This window comes from Malaclemys terrapin, chromosome 5 (genome assembly GCF_027887155.1).
Source record: "Malaclemys terrapin pileata isolate rMalTer1 chromosome 5, rMalTer1.hap1, whole genome shotgun sequence".
NCBI lineage: Eukaryota > Metazoa > Chordata > Testudines > Emydidae > Malaclemys > Malaclemys terrapin.
In genome coordinates, this window is record NC_071509.1 from 84,608,627 (window position 1) to 84,624,283 (window position 15,657).

The window sequence follows — 15,657 nt, forward strand, 5'->3', positions numbered from 1 at the left end:
GTACAGCAGTGATTCTCAAAGCTGGTCTGCCGTTTGTTCAGGGAAAGCCCCTGGCGGGCCGGACTGGTTTGTTTACCTGCTGCGTCCGCAGGTTCGGCCGATTGCCGCTCCCACTGGCCACAATTCGCCACTCCAGGGGAGCACTGCGGGAAGTGGTGTGGGCCAAGGGATGTGCTGGCCACCCTTCCTGCAGCCCCCATTGGCCTGGAGCGGCAAACTGTGGCCAACGGGAGTGATTGGCTGAACCTGCAGACCCAGCAGGAAAACAAACTATCCCAGCCCGCCAGGGGCTTTCCCTGAACAAGCGGTGGACCGGTTTTGAGAACCACTGATGTACAGAACCTCCACTGTTTGCTTACTCTTCAGTCCCGAGACCCTAGTGGAACTGTGGGAGGAATTACAGCCTCCCTATCCCCTTCAGCAACAGGAAGAGGAATAGCACCCACAGGCAAAAGGAAGTAGGTCGGCGCAGGACCAAGGCTCCACTGACTGTCAGGGACAGATTGGTGGGTGGTAGAAAATCTGCTGATAAGCCCATGCCATCTAGGCACTGATATCTATGTATGGATTTTATAGTTGGTTGTGTACCAAAGCACAAAGTTTTACTGTATCACCCTCTCCCTCTTCCTATATCAGGAGGCTTGAGCTGATCGTGGAACTGAATTTACTCTGCTTAGGGTATCATGACAATAAAGCTCTATTTCTGTTATGAAAGTTTAAGTGAATCTCCTAATGTTGGAGTGATTATAAGAAGAGTTGCCTTGAGAGAAAATGAGATGACTCATTGTTTCTCTTTATATGTGTATCACTTTTTGCCTTTATTTAGTTTTAGATAACTCTTGACCTCTCCCTTATGTTCTTTGTGAACCCAGTAGATAGAAATTCTGTCCCCTCCCTTTCTGCTCAAGTTCACAGAAGACCTATGATTAATAACAACCCTGTGATTTTCCAGACATGAGATCTCTTAGGCTAGATATTTGATAATATCTCCTCACAAAAAGTGGACTGAAAATCTGGTTATTTTCGTGGTTCAGTTTTGAAACACTCCTAATTGTGTTTTTGTCATTTTAGATTAAAATGCTTATTTGGAGGGAGGTTAGGGATGGGGGGACAGAACATAGATGAACAGATTTCTCTTTTTCACTTTTGTTTTTAAAAAAAAAAAAAAAAAAAAAAAAAAAAGTGAGTTGAAGGGGGCTGTAGGAACATTAACTGGTGCTGAAATGACAGCTGGGTTTCTGAAGGAAAGGAATAAGGAGGTGAAGGTCCAAGAAGTTCTGAAAAAAGAAAGAAAGGATTAGAATAAATATTCAAAATAGTTGAGAAAAGATGTATATAACCATTTTCCTACTATGTTCACTTACTCTTTTAGAAGGCTTTTTTCATAATGGAATGATATCTGGCATAAATCCTCACAAAACTGTGTATTGACTAGAGCCCATATTGTAATAGCTATAAGGAACATGTGGTGGGTGCATTAATAAGCTTATTAATACTCTTCTCGAGTGGTTGAAGGCACTTGCTGAAAACACCAGATGCACAGGCCAAAAGCCTATTAATACATACCTTGTTGTGACTTATTGTTATTACGACCTTTTGAGAACTCATGCTAGTGAATACTTGTTTGTGTTGAACTAATGAACCTCTTATAAAATGCCAGAGTAAATTGTAGAGGAAACATGTAATATTGTGGTGTTTATAATATCTGGTCACTATATTCAAGGTTGCATAAAGATTATTTAAAAAAAAACACAACACACATCCTGTTTTTGGACAGTGTTTGTACCTATCCAGTTAGGGATACAAAGCTGAAATTTGACAGGAAAGCAGTCCTTATTTAGAAGAGAGGTACCTTTGAGTACACAAGTTATTGATTTGGCCACATTCTTAGCCTTTGAAAATCACACTCCGTGAATACACAGTACAGGCAGCACCATTTTTTAGCTCTTTTTTACCAGTGTTTGTAGTGGTACCTTTTCAAGCGTACAAGTTACTTAGAAGTCTGAGTCCTATAGACAGTCAATGGGACTTAGGGTCCTAAGTCACTTTGGGCACTTTTGAAAATTTATACTTAGAACTTAACCAGGAAGCCTGGACATTCTGAATGTAGCTTTCTGTACAGAATAATCTCATTTCACAAAAGTGGCAAATGGTTCTATTAATCTGATGATGCCTGTTATCCAAAGTAGGGTCTTGTCCCATCAGTTTAGCTGGTGGCATGATTCAGTTCACATGACAGGATGTTTCAGATAAGTGAAATCCCAAGAAATGAGCCAGACTGATTTCCTAAGTCCAGGAGATCCAGCAGGTCTTCAGCTAAAGCACCTCATTCAAAGCACTTCAGCTCTGGACAAAGCTCTTTAATGGTAGGTGGCCTGGCTGAAGTCTTACCTAGTTAGAGGGCCCTAGGGAAGCCAGCCAGCCAGCTCCCTGTAATTGGAACTGGCCAGCAGGATTTGAAATCTGCAGTCAAGGAACCCTACTGAGAAGGCTTCCTTGATTATTTAATTCCCCCAGTTATCCAAAGGTTTCAGGTGTTTCCAGAGAGCTTCAAATAATCCAGATTCTACTGTATTGTTCTTCCTGTTTCAATTAATCGTATTTCCCTATTGAATGCTGTGTGGCTGTCTCAGAGATATGGGGGATATACATGCTTGTTTAAAATGCACACTTCTTTGATCATTCAACCAATCTCTAGGCCTGTGGATGGAAAAATTGTACCAGCTCGACTGCCTCCACCTAAAGGCATTCCTGGAAGGCCACCTCCACCAAAACACTCTGGAACCAAGACCTCTTCCCAAAAGGACCCTGTTTGCCGATCCTCGTCTGACCTGACACTCCATAAAAAACATGACATGTTTGGAATGGGAGTCAAGAGAGCAAAGAGTCAAGTTTTAAAAAATCAAGACCCAGCATTACCGCCTCGACCTAAACCAGGGCACACTTTCTACAATAAATACATGGTGAGAGTAGAGATATTGTGCCTGGCTTTTGCATATAGGATAGAGCTGTTTCCAGTACAGAGTATAAGGTGATTTATTGTGAGGGAGGAGTCTGCTGCTTTTCACCTTCAGCATATTTCCGGGGGGGGAAGGGGGGTGTTTATATATAAAATAGCTCTGCCTCCTCCTTCTCCACAGTCTTTGGGTGTCTTGTGAACAAACCTTGGGTGCTAGGAGGAAATGGAAGCTACGCTGTGGGGTGAGCAAGGACTGAGATAAGGGAAAGGCCTCTTGTCCCCTCTGTGCACCCTTAGCTGGTTTTAAACTCTGACTTGAATTGTATAGGTGATATTTTTCAAAGGCACAAATGACAGTTAAGTGCTAAATACCCATTTCCTTTAATAAAACAACAACAAACCTTTGAAAATCTCTTCCTAAATTGTTTGTCCAGTGGCCAAAACACATAGGAGGGAAAGGTGGATGTATCTATATTGCGTTGCATCACTGTGCAGGCGCTTGTGTTCGTGCAGCATGAATTTCAGGTGTTTAGAGTGTGAGAGTTCATTTGATTTGTGAATAATTTGTCTGGATTTCTGTTTAAGCTGCCTGTGCCTCATGGAATTGCCAAGGAAGATTTCTCTCCTAGAAACCCTGGAGAACTCGGCTGCAAGGTAAAAGAAATTCATTCTCTCTCTCCCCCTCTCCCTCTCTGCAGGTACACACTAAATCATTAGTCTTTTATTATGTTAAAGCATCAACTGCCTTAAGCTTTAAAGGTTACACTCTGAAAAATGTAATATTGGTTTATTAAATCTCTTGGTTTCAAAAAATGTTGCCGTACCTTAAAGCATGGGGATGTTCTTGTGCTGCTGGAGCAGATCGACAGCAATTACTTCAAGTGCCAAAAGGGAGGGGAAACCGGCAAAGTGCACTTGTCTCATATGAAGATAATCACCCGCCTAGATGAGCATCTGACAAGCAAGCAAAAGGTAAACATTAAGAATTAATTAAATCTTTTTAGATGGTAAACTCGTCTGTGCAGGGATTGTGCCTTGCTATGCATTTGTACAGTGCTTAGCACGTTTCAGGGCACAACGGTGGTAATATGATTAATAATAAGAATAGCAACTCCAAGCTCTCAGCAGCACATTGATTTTATCAAACGTGTGCATTTCTTATTTAATACATATTAAGAATACATTTATTTCCAGTACATTGTAATTCACATTGCTCAGTTTTTGCACTGTGTTCATGTTACGTACTCTTTGTATTGCATTGAATTACATTCAAACAAAGCAATTATTCATCAGCCCTCACTTCATCAGCCAAGGTATCGAGTTGAAATCCTTCTACCAGTGGGTGGGAGGTAGATTAATATGCAGTTTTTGTGATATTTCCTCTATAAACTTACCCCAATCTACTCAGAAAAGCCAGTCTCCCAACATTTTTGGATCATCAGCTCAGACTGTGCTCTCTCTCTCTCTGTTGTGATAGCCCATACTATGGAATCTCCCCCCTACCCAGCCATGCTTTTCCAAGGCATGCTCCCCCCCAACTTCTATATATGCACATCCCTCCAGCAATGCACTGCTCCTTAACTAGTGAACCACTGATGGGCTACTAGCTGATGATCTCGCTCTGATGAATCTCAGGTAGGCTGAGGTAGTCTCAGTTTGCAATCCATGGCAAGATCACTATGTGAGGACCTGCACTGTGGAGGTATGACTGAGTAGGCAGGGCTAACATGGGGCTCATTGCTGAAAGGGCAGAATGGGGGCTCTCAGCTGGTGGACTAAGGTTTGCCAGCTTTGAATGCTGGAGGTCAGACTGTCACAATGGCTCCTTCTGGCCTTAAAATCTATGAAATTTATGAATGAATTTTTGATATCCCACTCTAATCGGTTTAGGGCTGATTTAGTGTGGACTTAAGGGCAAACCTTAAAATGGTTGAGAGTGACTAGTATGGAGACACTCAATCACTGGTGCTTCAAGTTGGTGCAATACAAACAACTGAAGCGCAACTAGTTGAATGCTGCACTGTAGACAAGCCCTGAGAAAATAAGTCAGAATGACTTCTGCTGACCCTGATTCAAGCACCTAGGGATGCTTAGCCAATCAGGAAACCAGCAGGAATATCATGACTACAGCTATTTGACTTTAACCATGCAACCAAGCCTAGATCAAAATTCATCAGAGTTTCAAAATGCACGAAAACATTTTGTCTGCCCTAGGGAAACTTCATTTTATATATATCTATATCTATATATTTTTTTCCCCCCACAACAGCTCTGAGCGTAATTGATATGATGTTTAATATGTGGACAGCTGATATCCCATCTATACTAGGGCACACAAAGTTGCTAAAATTTGTTCAGCCAAACTGATGTTTGAAAGAGTGAGAAATTTTTTAGAAAATTTTCCTAGTGTAGAAAAGAAACTAGTTAATGTAAAAATGCACCCCCAACTTAACCAAAATTTCACTGATATAATAATGTTCATGTGAAACCTCACATGTTCACAGAATCTGCAAACTCAAAAAACTGCAAATGTTGAAATTTAATATCTATGTTTAGTTTTACATTGAATATCATGCACAGCCCCAACCAAATCTTATCAGTAGAGTATCTTTATTTGCACTATAATGTAGAAAAACCTCTAGATTAACACTTCATGAGCCAAATATGTTATGGAGATGACATAGCTGATGTCCAAAAACAAAAAGGGGGGAAGATATAAGTGCCATCAACCAGCAAAGTGTGGTGCTCCAGAAGAAGGAAAAGTTACTGTGAGAGTCATTACTATGACAGAAAAGGGCTATAGAGGTTTTAAGGGGTATAAAGGAGGTACCATCAGAATAACATGGCAAAAGTCTTCAGATAGAGTGTGCTGCAAAACTCAAAATTGTTGTAATACAGTTGGATAAGAGGTAGTGAATATGAATAAACTGCATCATTTTTCCTCTCATTTAAATTGGTTCTACACCTGGGTGACTGCATTCAATGGAATTACTTTTGATTTAAACCAGTATAAGTGAGAGAAGAATCAGGCCCATTAATTTATGCGTAATAATAATTCCTTTCTTTAAAGGTGGCAGTTTGGAATCATATATGCATGATGGAATTGTATCCAAAAGCAAAAATATCTTTCAGAATCAATAATAGAATGTTCATGTTAATATCTTTCATAATTTCTAAATTGCTTGTGTTTTTTGTAAGGATTCAAACAATATTCAGAGGGTTTCTGACAAAAGTGCTCCTCATGCTGTAGTGCTGCATGATTTTCCAGCAGGTGAGTGCACATAAATAATACTAATAAGTGTATAGTTTGACTAATAGCGTAAAATGTGCTTCCAAAGCAGGGAAGAAAATAGTTAAAACTTTTCTTCTGTTCTTTGGAACACTGAGGTTTAAAGGGCATGTAGCATTTTGATTTTCACAGGAATTTGAAACGTGGTACAATTGCAGGGCCCAAGTTGCTAAGTTTGGATCCAAACTTACCCCGAATGTGTGCATGTTCTGTTTCATGGTTTTAGCTCAGAACAATTTTGAGTTAAAGCTTACATGTCAAACCGTATACCCATGTTAATAAAGACTTTTTAAAACTGATTCAACTTTTGGGTATGGTGTATATTTAATAAGCTTTTACTTAGAGAAATTCACTGCATTTGACACTGACTGTAACTGAAATGATGCTGTCTTACAGAACATGCTGATGATTTGGACCTCCATTCTGGAGAGACTGTTTATCTTCTGGAGAAAATAGATAATGAGTGGTACAGAGGAAAACTCGGGAATCGCACAGGGATATTTCCTGCCAACTTCATTAAAGTGATTGTATGTAGCCCATTTCCATTGAAATATAGTGTGTTCTACTCATGTTCGTGATCAAGGCCTAATTTACCTTCTCTCCTGTGCATTTTATACTTGTTAACTAGGTAAATTTTGCATCAGTGCACAGAAGAGAGATCAGGTTTTTGTGTGATATTAGAAATCTACTTAATCTTGCAACTCTGCCCAACCATTATTGGTATGATTCTCATGTTAATTTAAAGTCAAGTGAGAGAACTGCAGCTGTTACTTAAGAAATGCTCATAAATCACCCCGACCAGATTCTGTTCTGTTTCATCTGGGCAAATTCCCATGGGAGTTTCCCTGGTGTTACAGAGCATAAACGGCTACACATAAGCAAGAAGCTGCACTTAAGCTACACTTAAGCAAGAAGTTCCATCAAGGATTTGCATTAAATTGTTTGAGAGTATTGGGATGCCTTCAACCCTCCCAAGATGTGCACCCTGACATGGTATGTTGATATTGAAGTATGTTTTAGAAACTGCAGCAGACAATAAAAAAGCTCCCCAAAGAAAACAAATTAGAACTCCTAAAAGGAAGGATCACTTTATACAATAAAGGTAATCAAACCAGTGGTGAGGAAGTATTGAGGAGATAACACCACGGCTGCTAATTTGTACAGGATAGCCTGCTCAATGCAAAGAGACCTGGATAAGGGAATCTGAGACACAGGACATAACAGACACAGTTTTTCTAAGGACTTGTCTACACTTACAGCACTGAAGTGGCTGGGTCACTGTTGCACTTAGTGAAGATGCTACCTATGCCAACAAGAGAGCTTCTTCCATCAGCGTAGGTACTCCACCGCCCTGAGAGGTGGCAGTTATGTTGATGGGAGAAGCCCTTCTGTCGACATAGCGCTGTGTACACTGGGTGTTAGGTGGGTATAACTACGTTGCTCAGGGGATTTTCCATACCACCCAGGCCTGGTCTCCACTGGGGGGGAATCGATCTAAGTTATGCAACTTCAGCTACGTGAATAATGTAGCTGAAGTCTATGTATTTAGATTTACTCACTGCGGTGAGTTGACTGCTGATCCTTTCCGTCGACTCCGCCTGCACCTCTCGCTCCGGTGAAGTACGGGAGTCAACGGGAGAGCGCTCGGCAGTCGATTTATCGCATCTAGACTAGACGTGATAAATCGACCCCCGCTGGATCGATCGCTGCCCACTGATCCAGCGGGTAGTATAGACAAGTCCTCAGAGATGTACTTATACCAACATAGGTTTGTAGTGTAGACCAGGGCCTACTGATAGTAGCATAGAAACTTCCACTTCATTTATGTATCTTTTCAGTCATCCGGTGGATAAGTGTACTGTTCAAAGAAGTCAAGAGATCTGGATTCCATTCCCAGCCCTGCCATTGTCTCAATATGGGACCTAAGGCAAGCAATGTCACATTTCTGTGGGCTTACTTATGTGGATACTTAAGATGTGATTTTAAGCCAGTTTAGTTAAAATGGTGCCAAAGGCTTTGTGGACATGGTGATTTTGGTTTAGCTCAAGTCCATTAGGAATCAACTTTAACTAGTCCAAAATGTTCATACAGTGTTCCACCATGATCATACAGTTTTTTACACTGGTTTAACTAACTGGGGTTAAAATCACACCTCAAGTTACACATGCACAACTTACTTTTGGAACTGCTGCTACATTAATAACTTTAGGTATTTTCTAACCATCGTGAGGGAGTTGTACACAACAGACTCTGATTCCATTTTTTAACGGTTTAGGTCAGTGAGTTTTAATATGCTCAATACCATTACTGAATAATAAATATTGTCATAGTTAGGAATAGTGAGAATGGGTGGGGGTGTTACACCCACACAGGACTAATACTGAGATTTGTTAGGTAAATAGACTGCACCCTTCACCTTCTTCATGTTTCCAAACAAACATTATGTAATTCACAATTTGATTTCTATTGATGGCTAACTTTTAAAACAAAGTTTTATTCTGTTTTAAAACAGTGGAGTGAGCATCCTGGGCCAAATTCAGCACTGGTGTAAACATGCACAATCTTGTTTGAAACAAAATTATGTTAACATGAAATAGGTACCTTTTTAGTTTGTGTCAGTGAGGTCTAGTTGGAGCAGAGCACTCATGCTCCTCTAATTTGCACTGGGGCACTGTATAGACAAGTCCAAAGTCAGTGGAGCTGCGCCAGGCCTGCATTTGGCTCACTCTGTCAGACAATACTGGAATTGTTAGAAAACATACTGTGGGATCCAGTAGCTAATAAATAAGGGGGAAATGAACCTAGGAGCGTGTTCCTGAGCTGCTCTCATTTTAATTTTTTCTGTGTACCCAGGAATGATTCTTACATACTAATATTTAATTTTGAAAGTTTATTTTATTTTTAAAAATGAATTGAACTCTTTTAGCACTAAAATATTTTCTTTACAGATTGGCAATTTTAAAACAATCTGTTGGGAAGAAAGAACACTTTATAAAAAAAACAGTTAACAGAGATAATCAGCTCATTGGGGCCAGAGATTCAGTACTGATCCAAGGGCCAATTCTATCTCTAGCTCATAATGTTAAGCTGGATATCAGCATGAGGTCTAGGCATCAAATAATAATACTTAGCATCTATGGTACACTTCAAACATTAACTAATTAATCCCCGTGATGCCCTTGTCAGGTAGGCATTATCCCAAGGTAAAGCATGGCCCAATCCAGCACCCACAGATGTTCAATGAAAAGACTCCCATTGATTAGTGAGGGACTTGGGTCAGGCCCTCAGTGAGTAGTGACAGAACCAGGACTACAAACAAGGTCTTTTGACTCCCAATCTTATGTTTAGTCCACTAGGCCATGCTGCATATTTTGTAGCTCTCTTGTGTGATAAGAGATGAGATGATGACTGTGATGATATTTTTAAATAAAAACTTAAAACCATACACATGCAGGGTCCCTTAGTGCACAGTCTACAGCTCCAAATGGGATAAGGAAGAGGGCTTTTGGTGACACTTAATCTCTTTTTACATTCTGTCTTTGCATGCAGACTGAAGAACAATTTGAGATGTGTTAGTTTATTTGGGGGTACAGATGGCAAAATCTGGATGATCAAAGCCCGGAATGGATATTTCTAAACAGTAATCTTGACTATTGTGAATTGCACTAGCAGATAATAGATTGCAATATCAATTATGAGCCTGGAGCCAAAAGCAACAGTGTGTAGTAGCATCCAATTCCATTTTCTGTCAGTCAACAAAGAGGATTGTTGCTATTAAAACACACTGTTAGTAATGTAAATTATGAAACGTTGTTGTTTCTTTCCATAATGTTGAATAGCAATGATGATGGGCCCCTGGCATCAAAGAGTTAAGTGATTATGCCAAAACAGCACCCACCCACCCCCAATGTAGCCAATGATCAGAACATTCCAGTGATTATGTAGTGCCATGTGGATAGGGTGACCAGATAGCAAGTGTGAAAAATTGGGACGGGGTGAGAGATAATACATGTCTATATAAGACAAAGCCCCAAATATTGGGACTGTCCCTATAAAATCAGGACATCTGGTCACCCTATGTGTGGCACCTGCAGCTGAAACTGCAATGTAATTAACTAATTTGAATGGAGAATATTCTAATTTTGACATTAAATATGCTAAATTTATGCCACTATAATTTTAAGATTGATTGTGTATTGTTTTTTATTGTGTTTTGTTTTTTGGTCTTCTCATTATTAGATTGATGTTCCAGAGGAAGAGAACAGGAAAAAAGTATTGTTTTCATCACCATGTATTACGTGAGTTTCATACACATTGTTGCTCTCTTTTTCATCTTGACATATATGAAAAACAAATAAGCAGAAAGATTATGTTTACTTCAGATTTACAGAGGCATTAGCGTTAATTTAGTCAAACTCTGATGCACCAATATTTTAGTTTATGCTGTTTAATTTTTGCAAACTAGGAATATTTGAATAAGAATCTTTCCATTTTTAGTCTAATTCATATGAAATTAAGCACTAATTACTGTAAAATAGAACAAATATTCCTGAAAGATGACTAAAAACAATGCAATTTTATTTTTGGCTGGAATATAAACAACAGACTGAACTTCACGGATTTAAGAAATGGCAGCTGATATTGACTTTGAAATAAATCATTTTTGAAATCTGCTTTTTTGAGATACTGAGAAGAGCTGTTTCTAGGGCTTGATGCTGAGAGGGTCTGTGCACCTACCATTCCCATTAATTGTATGTGCTCAGCACCTCACATGATCAATTATTATAGACTTATTTTGATACAGAAAGACTATGAGAGGTAGTATCATTCCTGGTGCAAATGGATACAACTCGATTTCAGTTGCATTCCATAGTATCATTTTTGGACAGTGCTAGTTTGTTGACTTACATGATTGTTCACTTGCAAAGTAAAAAACAAAATGAAGCAGAGGTGGGTTACACAAAACCGTCTGAGCCTTTCCCTTAAAGGTAAAGTTAAAAAAAAAAAAAAATCTCAAATTAATAGTAGAACTATTCAAACTCCACTTTTCTGGTAGCTTTGAAAGTCACTAGAAAAGATCAACAGTAGCAATCTGATTTTAAAAGTCCCTCCATATCACCCTCTTAAAAAAACAACTACTAACTTTTAGCAAAATAAACTGAAAAATTTAGAATTAGGAAGAAGGGTGACCAATATGTGATCAGGGTTCAAATGATGTCACAGAAAGAGATGGGGAGTGGGCAGGGATTCCTTTTTACACCTGTGTGACAATCTGTTGGGGTTCCCAAAACTGTGAGTTTCTGTATTGCCCCTCTCAGACCCAGCGTAGCAGCAGCAAAGTTCCCACTTGCTATGTGTCAGCTCTCCGACACACTGGCTTGTGTGCCTTGCCAGCAAACTTTTTAGGATTCTGCCAGTCCAAACCCTGTCTCGCAGGTAACAATCAGTGAACCCCCTTCCCAAGTTCCTCAGAGACGTCTTTCTGCAACACTCACAAAAACAAGTTTGCTGGTCCTTTAACAAGACAGTACACAGTAGCTTATTACATTCAATGGGGCTAACCAACAGTCTATTTCAATCAAAGCATTGAGTTGGTGTATGGTATAAGCAAAACAGGTTTGTTAACAAAAGGACACAGATTTAAGTGATACCAAATATAAGGAATCAGGGTAGAAATGGTTACAAACAAAATAAAATATGATTCTAAGTCTAAAACTACTTAACATACTAGTGTCTTTTCTTCAAAGCGGTTTTTCTCACCATAGTCTTTCTTCTCGCATGGCTGGCTAGACCTTTAGCCAGGATTCAACACATGGAGCTGAAAGCGCTTGGTTTCTTTCATTCCTAAGGTGAAGGATAACTAAGGGGTTCACTCCCCTCCTTATAGTCCAGTAAACCTTTGAAATGTATTATTTTGAAGTGTATCCTCAGATAAAGTTCCTTTCCTCTGCTGGGTGTGGACACCATGCTGTCTGGTGTAGATTCTGTGCTGGTTCCTCCCTTGCTGGTGATTTTTAAAACGCAAATTATCCCATCCTGCAACCTCTGATACAAGTGACTAGCCCATTGAATTTGGCCACATCTGATCTGAGATGTTGGCCTCTTTCCTTTGTCTGGAGAAAACCTGTTTATGAATTCTCCCTGACATCCCTGGTTTAAACACATTTTAGTCACATATTTCCAGCACATCTTTACAGTTCTTTGTGGGTTAACTATATATTCATTGTGCAAGAATATTAATGATCAGTGAGTTATTAGTTTTCCAGTGATATATTACATGCCACCTTTTGGGAAAATAGCATGACAACAGAATGCAGTTTGGCATGGGGGAGCTCTTAGGGTCACAGCCTCCTTCACCCTGTATTTCTGGGGGTGGTACTAAATGATAAATAATTGGTGCATTCAGTGATTTAAATATTGCTACACAGCAACTTTATGTTCCAGTTAAATGAAAAAAAATGAATTCAGTGTGTAGTATCTTGCTGTAAATTGTAAAGCTGTCAGGGGCATTGATTTCCCCCCCCCCCCCTACATTAAGAGTTTATATTTTCTGAAATCCACCATGGAAAAATAAAGCTTGTCCCAATAGAGGAAAATTGTCTTCTCTGCTACAAAACATCATGCTGCATTTTCAAGGTTTTGGGGGAAGGTGGTGTGTGAATCTTGCTGTACTATTTAAACTAACATTTCACAGTGGCTCATCTGTCAAACAGACTAAATAAAAATGTGATTGCAGCCATTGCTGATGTGTGTCCCCCGCCCCGTCCCCTCCACTGAAGATTGACTACAGGCCGTCCAGCTATAAAAAAATATTTTAAAAGCCTATGTTGCTCAGATTTTTTTTTTTTTATGTGGCTTCAGCAGAATAAGACCGCATTACTTTCCCTTTTTTGTGTATTTCTTAACTTGGAAATATTCTATTGGCCAGCTTCTTAACTGTGCAAAATATGAGTGGGCAGGGTGGCTTCGAGTCAGCTTTCCAAACCTCTGATCCTGGGCAGGCCAGCCAGGAAAAGAGACCTGATGCAATTGAAAGCAGCTCTCCAGGACCAAGGTGCCAGCTAGGGATCAGCCACAGCACTGCCCATGCTGCCTCACTCCCTCCCACTCCTGGCATCCTACAGCCTGCTACTTCCCACTCGACATACACCCTACTGAGAGGCAGGGATTGGATATTGGAGAGCTAGGCCTATGGATAGTTTGTACCCATTTAGGGCAGCTTTCTGCCTGCTTTGTGCTGTCTCAGTACAACCTTTAGGCCCCCATTTTTAACCATCTTGGCCAGAAAGATATAAATATGGTGGATTTTGCTTCATGATCACTATTGTGGGTATCCTATGCAATTTGTTCTGGCTGTGTAATGCCCACAAGAAGTGAAATGACAAAAATATTAAAATTAATATGTAAAGCCAACTTATTCTTTTGTTTATGCAGGGGTCCGAGATGCGTAGCTCGGTTTGAATATATCGGAGATCAGAAAGATGAGCTAAGTTTTTCAGAAGGTGAAATTATTCTTCTTAAGGAATATGTAAATGAAGAATGGGCCAGTGGAGAGCTGAAAGGCACATCTGGAATTTTCCCCTTGAACTTTGTGGAAATTATTGAAGATCTGCCTGGATTAGGTACAATATATCAGCATTCTCTAAGTGTGTAACTGGAATAGAGTCAGTGTATACCATTTAGTATTGCATGTAAGTAGTATGACATAATGTATGAGGAGTTGAAAAGAAAAATGCACTTTATTTAGAAGGACTACTAAAAATGAGGAAAGGGATTAGTGAAGACGAGACAAAAATGAAAGAGGACAAACAAGTGAAAATTGAAAGGAAAATTAGCCTTTTGAAGAGAAGCCAGTTCTTGAATACAGTAAAAGCTGTGTTATCCAGCACTTTACTAGCTGAAACGCTCTATAAACTGGCAGTCCGGCTGGCACAGGACTGGCAGGCTCCCTACCTGGATCCGCATGGCTGCACGGAAGCAGCGACATGTCCCCGCTGCTCCTAGGCGGAGGAATGGTCACGAGGGGTTTGGAGTGCAGGAGGGGGCACGGGCCAAACTCTCTCCCTCTTAGTTAACTAGAATTTTTCACTTACCAGCACCTCGCATACCCCCAACATGCTGGATAAAAAAGTTTTTACTGTAATATGGTATCGCAAAATGCTGTTCTTGATTTTCACTTCCTCTCCAACATGTTGAACTCACATCATTTGAAATTCTGAAGAGCAAGAGCAACTATTTGAACCGTTTATACTTTATTATGTAGGTGTAGGAGCACCACTGAAGAACAAGAGGGAGAGTTCTGCTTGTCTTTCTCAGGTAGGCTATTGGAATTCAATACACTGAAGCCAAATTAACATGAGGTAAATTGCATAAGATACATTTTCATAGTGATGCATAGGGAGGATCAGCTACACAACCTTCATCGAAATTAATAGGCATTATTAAGCATCTTATTCTCAGTGCATTGTGTAAATAATTACTCATAGAAACCTCAATTGCAATTGATGAAATGATTCAGTTAGCAGGAAGTCATCAGACATAGTTCTTACTCTTATTTCCTTTGTTTAGGCAATTTCTATTGTTCAGTCTCTTGTGATTTGTTGAGCTACTGTAGTTTAGTTTAGTCTGCTTTTAATTTGTAATGGGCATTAGATAGTGTCTTTTGTTTCTGTTATCCCGCCACTAAATATGTTAAAAGGGGAGGCAGACAGTATGAGACAGGAGTAACCCACGTGAAAGTTTCTTAAATTGGATGATCATTGAAATGTTATTCTAAGCTACAACTGTATAGAGCACATATGGTATAATGGTTTACACAGGGGTAATTCATTTGTGGGAAGGGATTAATTCTTTGCTTAATTAAGGTCTGTGGCCCTGGTTATACATTCAGCACTCTATGCCCCCACAACTCACAGTGGAATACCTGCTGCTTTCAGCAGTAGTTTGGACAGCGATGGGATATATGGGCTGTATGTAATATCTAAAGTTAGCTCTTACTGGTTCAGTGCCTTCCTGTAACATTCATCATTGAATAAGAAAGTCAGCCACTATTCTCGCCCTTTGTTTATCTTCTTTCCCTCCCTTTGTGAATCTTCTCTGTTCTTTCTTCCACATTTCCTTCCCTATAGCAACTCCTATTTCCCAACCCAGTGGACTCTACTCCCATTTATCCTCTAGATGAAAAAAATGATCAGTGATTACATAGCTAATGGTGGGAGGAAATTTTTGTCATTGGGCTTTGAAGATGACACTTCAGTCAGATTAATAAGGGATAGAGCAATTTGCACTGAATCACTTACATACTGTTCCCATTTGCAAGGTTCTAGCCCTCATAGCTACAGAGAATTTATTTAATTTATGAAAACTTAGATTATGGACAATCTGAATATGCCAGGCAGGTCCTATCAAT

At 39.8% G+C, this 15,657-nt stretch overlaps 1 protein-coding gene across 2 annotated transcripts in view; it reads left to right on the forward strand.

Annotated features, from left to right (window-relative positions):
• The window catches only part of SH3D19 (SH3 domain containing 19), a 137,488-nt gene that overhangs the window by 106,778 nt on the left and 15,053 nt on the right, over positions 1-15,657 (forward strand). For both annotated transcript variants that reach the window (XM_054031006.1, XM_054031007.1), the window contains exons 11-18: positions 2,699-2,963; positions 3,545-3,613; positions 3,791-3,931; positions 6,158-6,230; positions 6,645-6,775; positions 10,488-10,546; positions 13,683-13,870; positions 14,512-14,564. In XM_054031006.1, the coding sequence (XP_053886981.1) occupies positions 2,699-2,963; positions 3,545-3,613; positions 3,791-3,931; positions 6,158-6,230; positions 6,645-6,775; positions 10,488-10,546; positions 13,683-13,870; positions 14,512-14,564 (979 nt within the window). The remainder of the gene's footprint in view (positions 1-2,698; positions 2,964-3,544; positions 3,614-3,790; positions 3,932-6,157; positions 6,231-6,644; positions 6,776-10,487; positions 10,547-13,682; positions 13,871-14,511; positions 14,565-15,657) is intronic.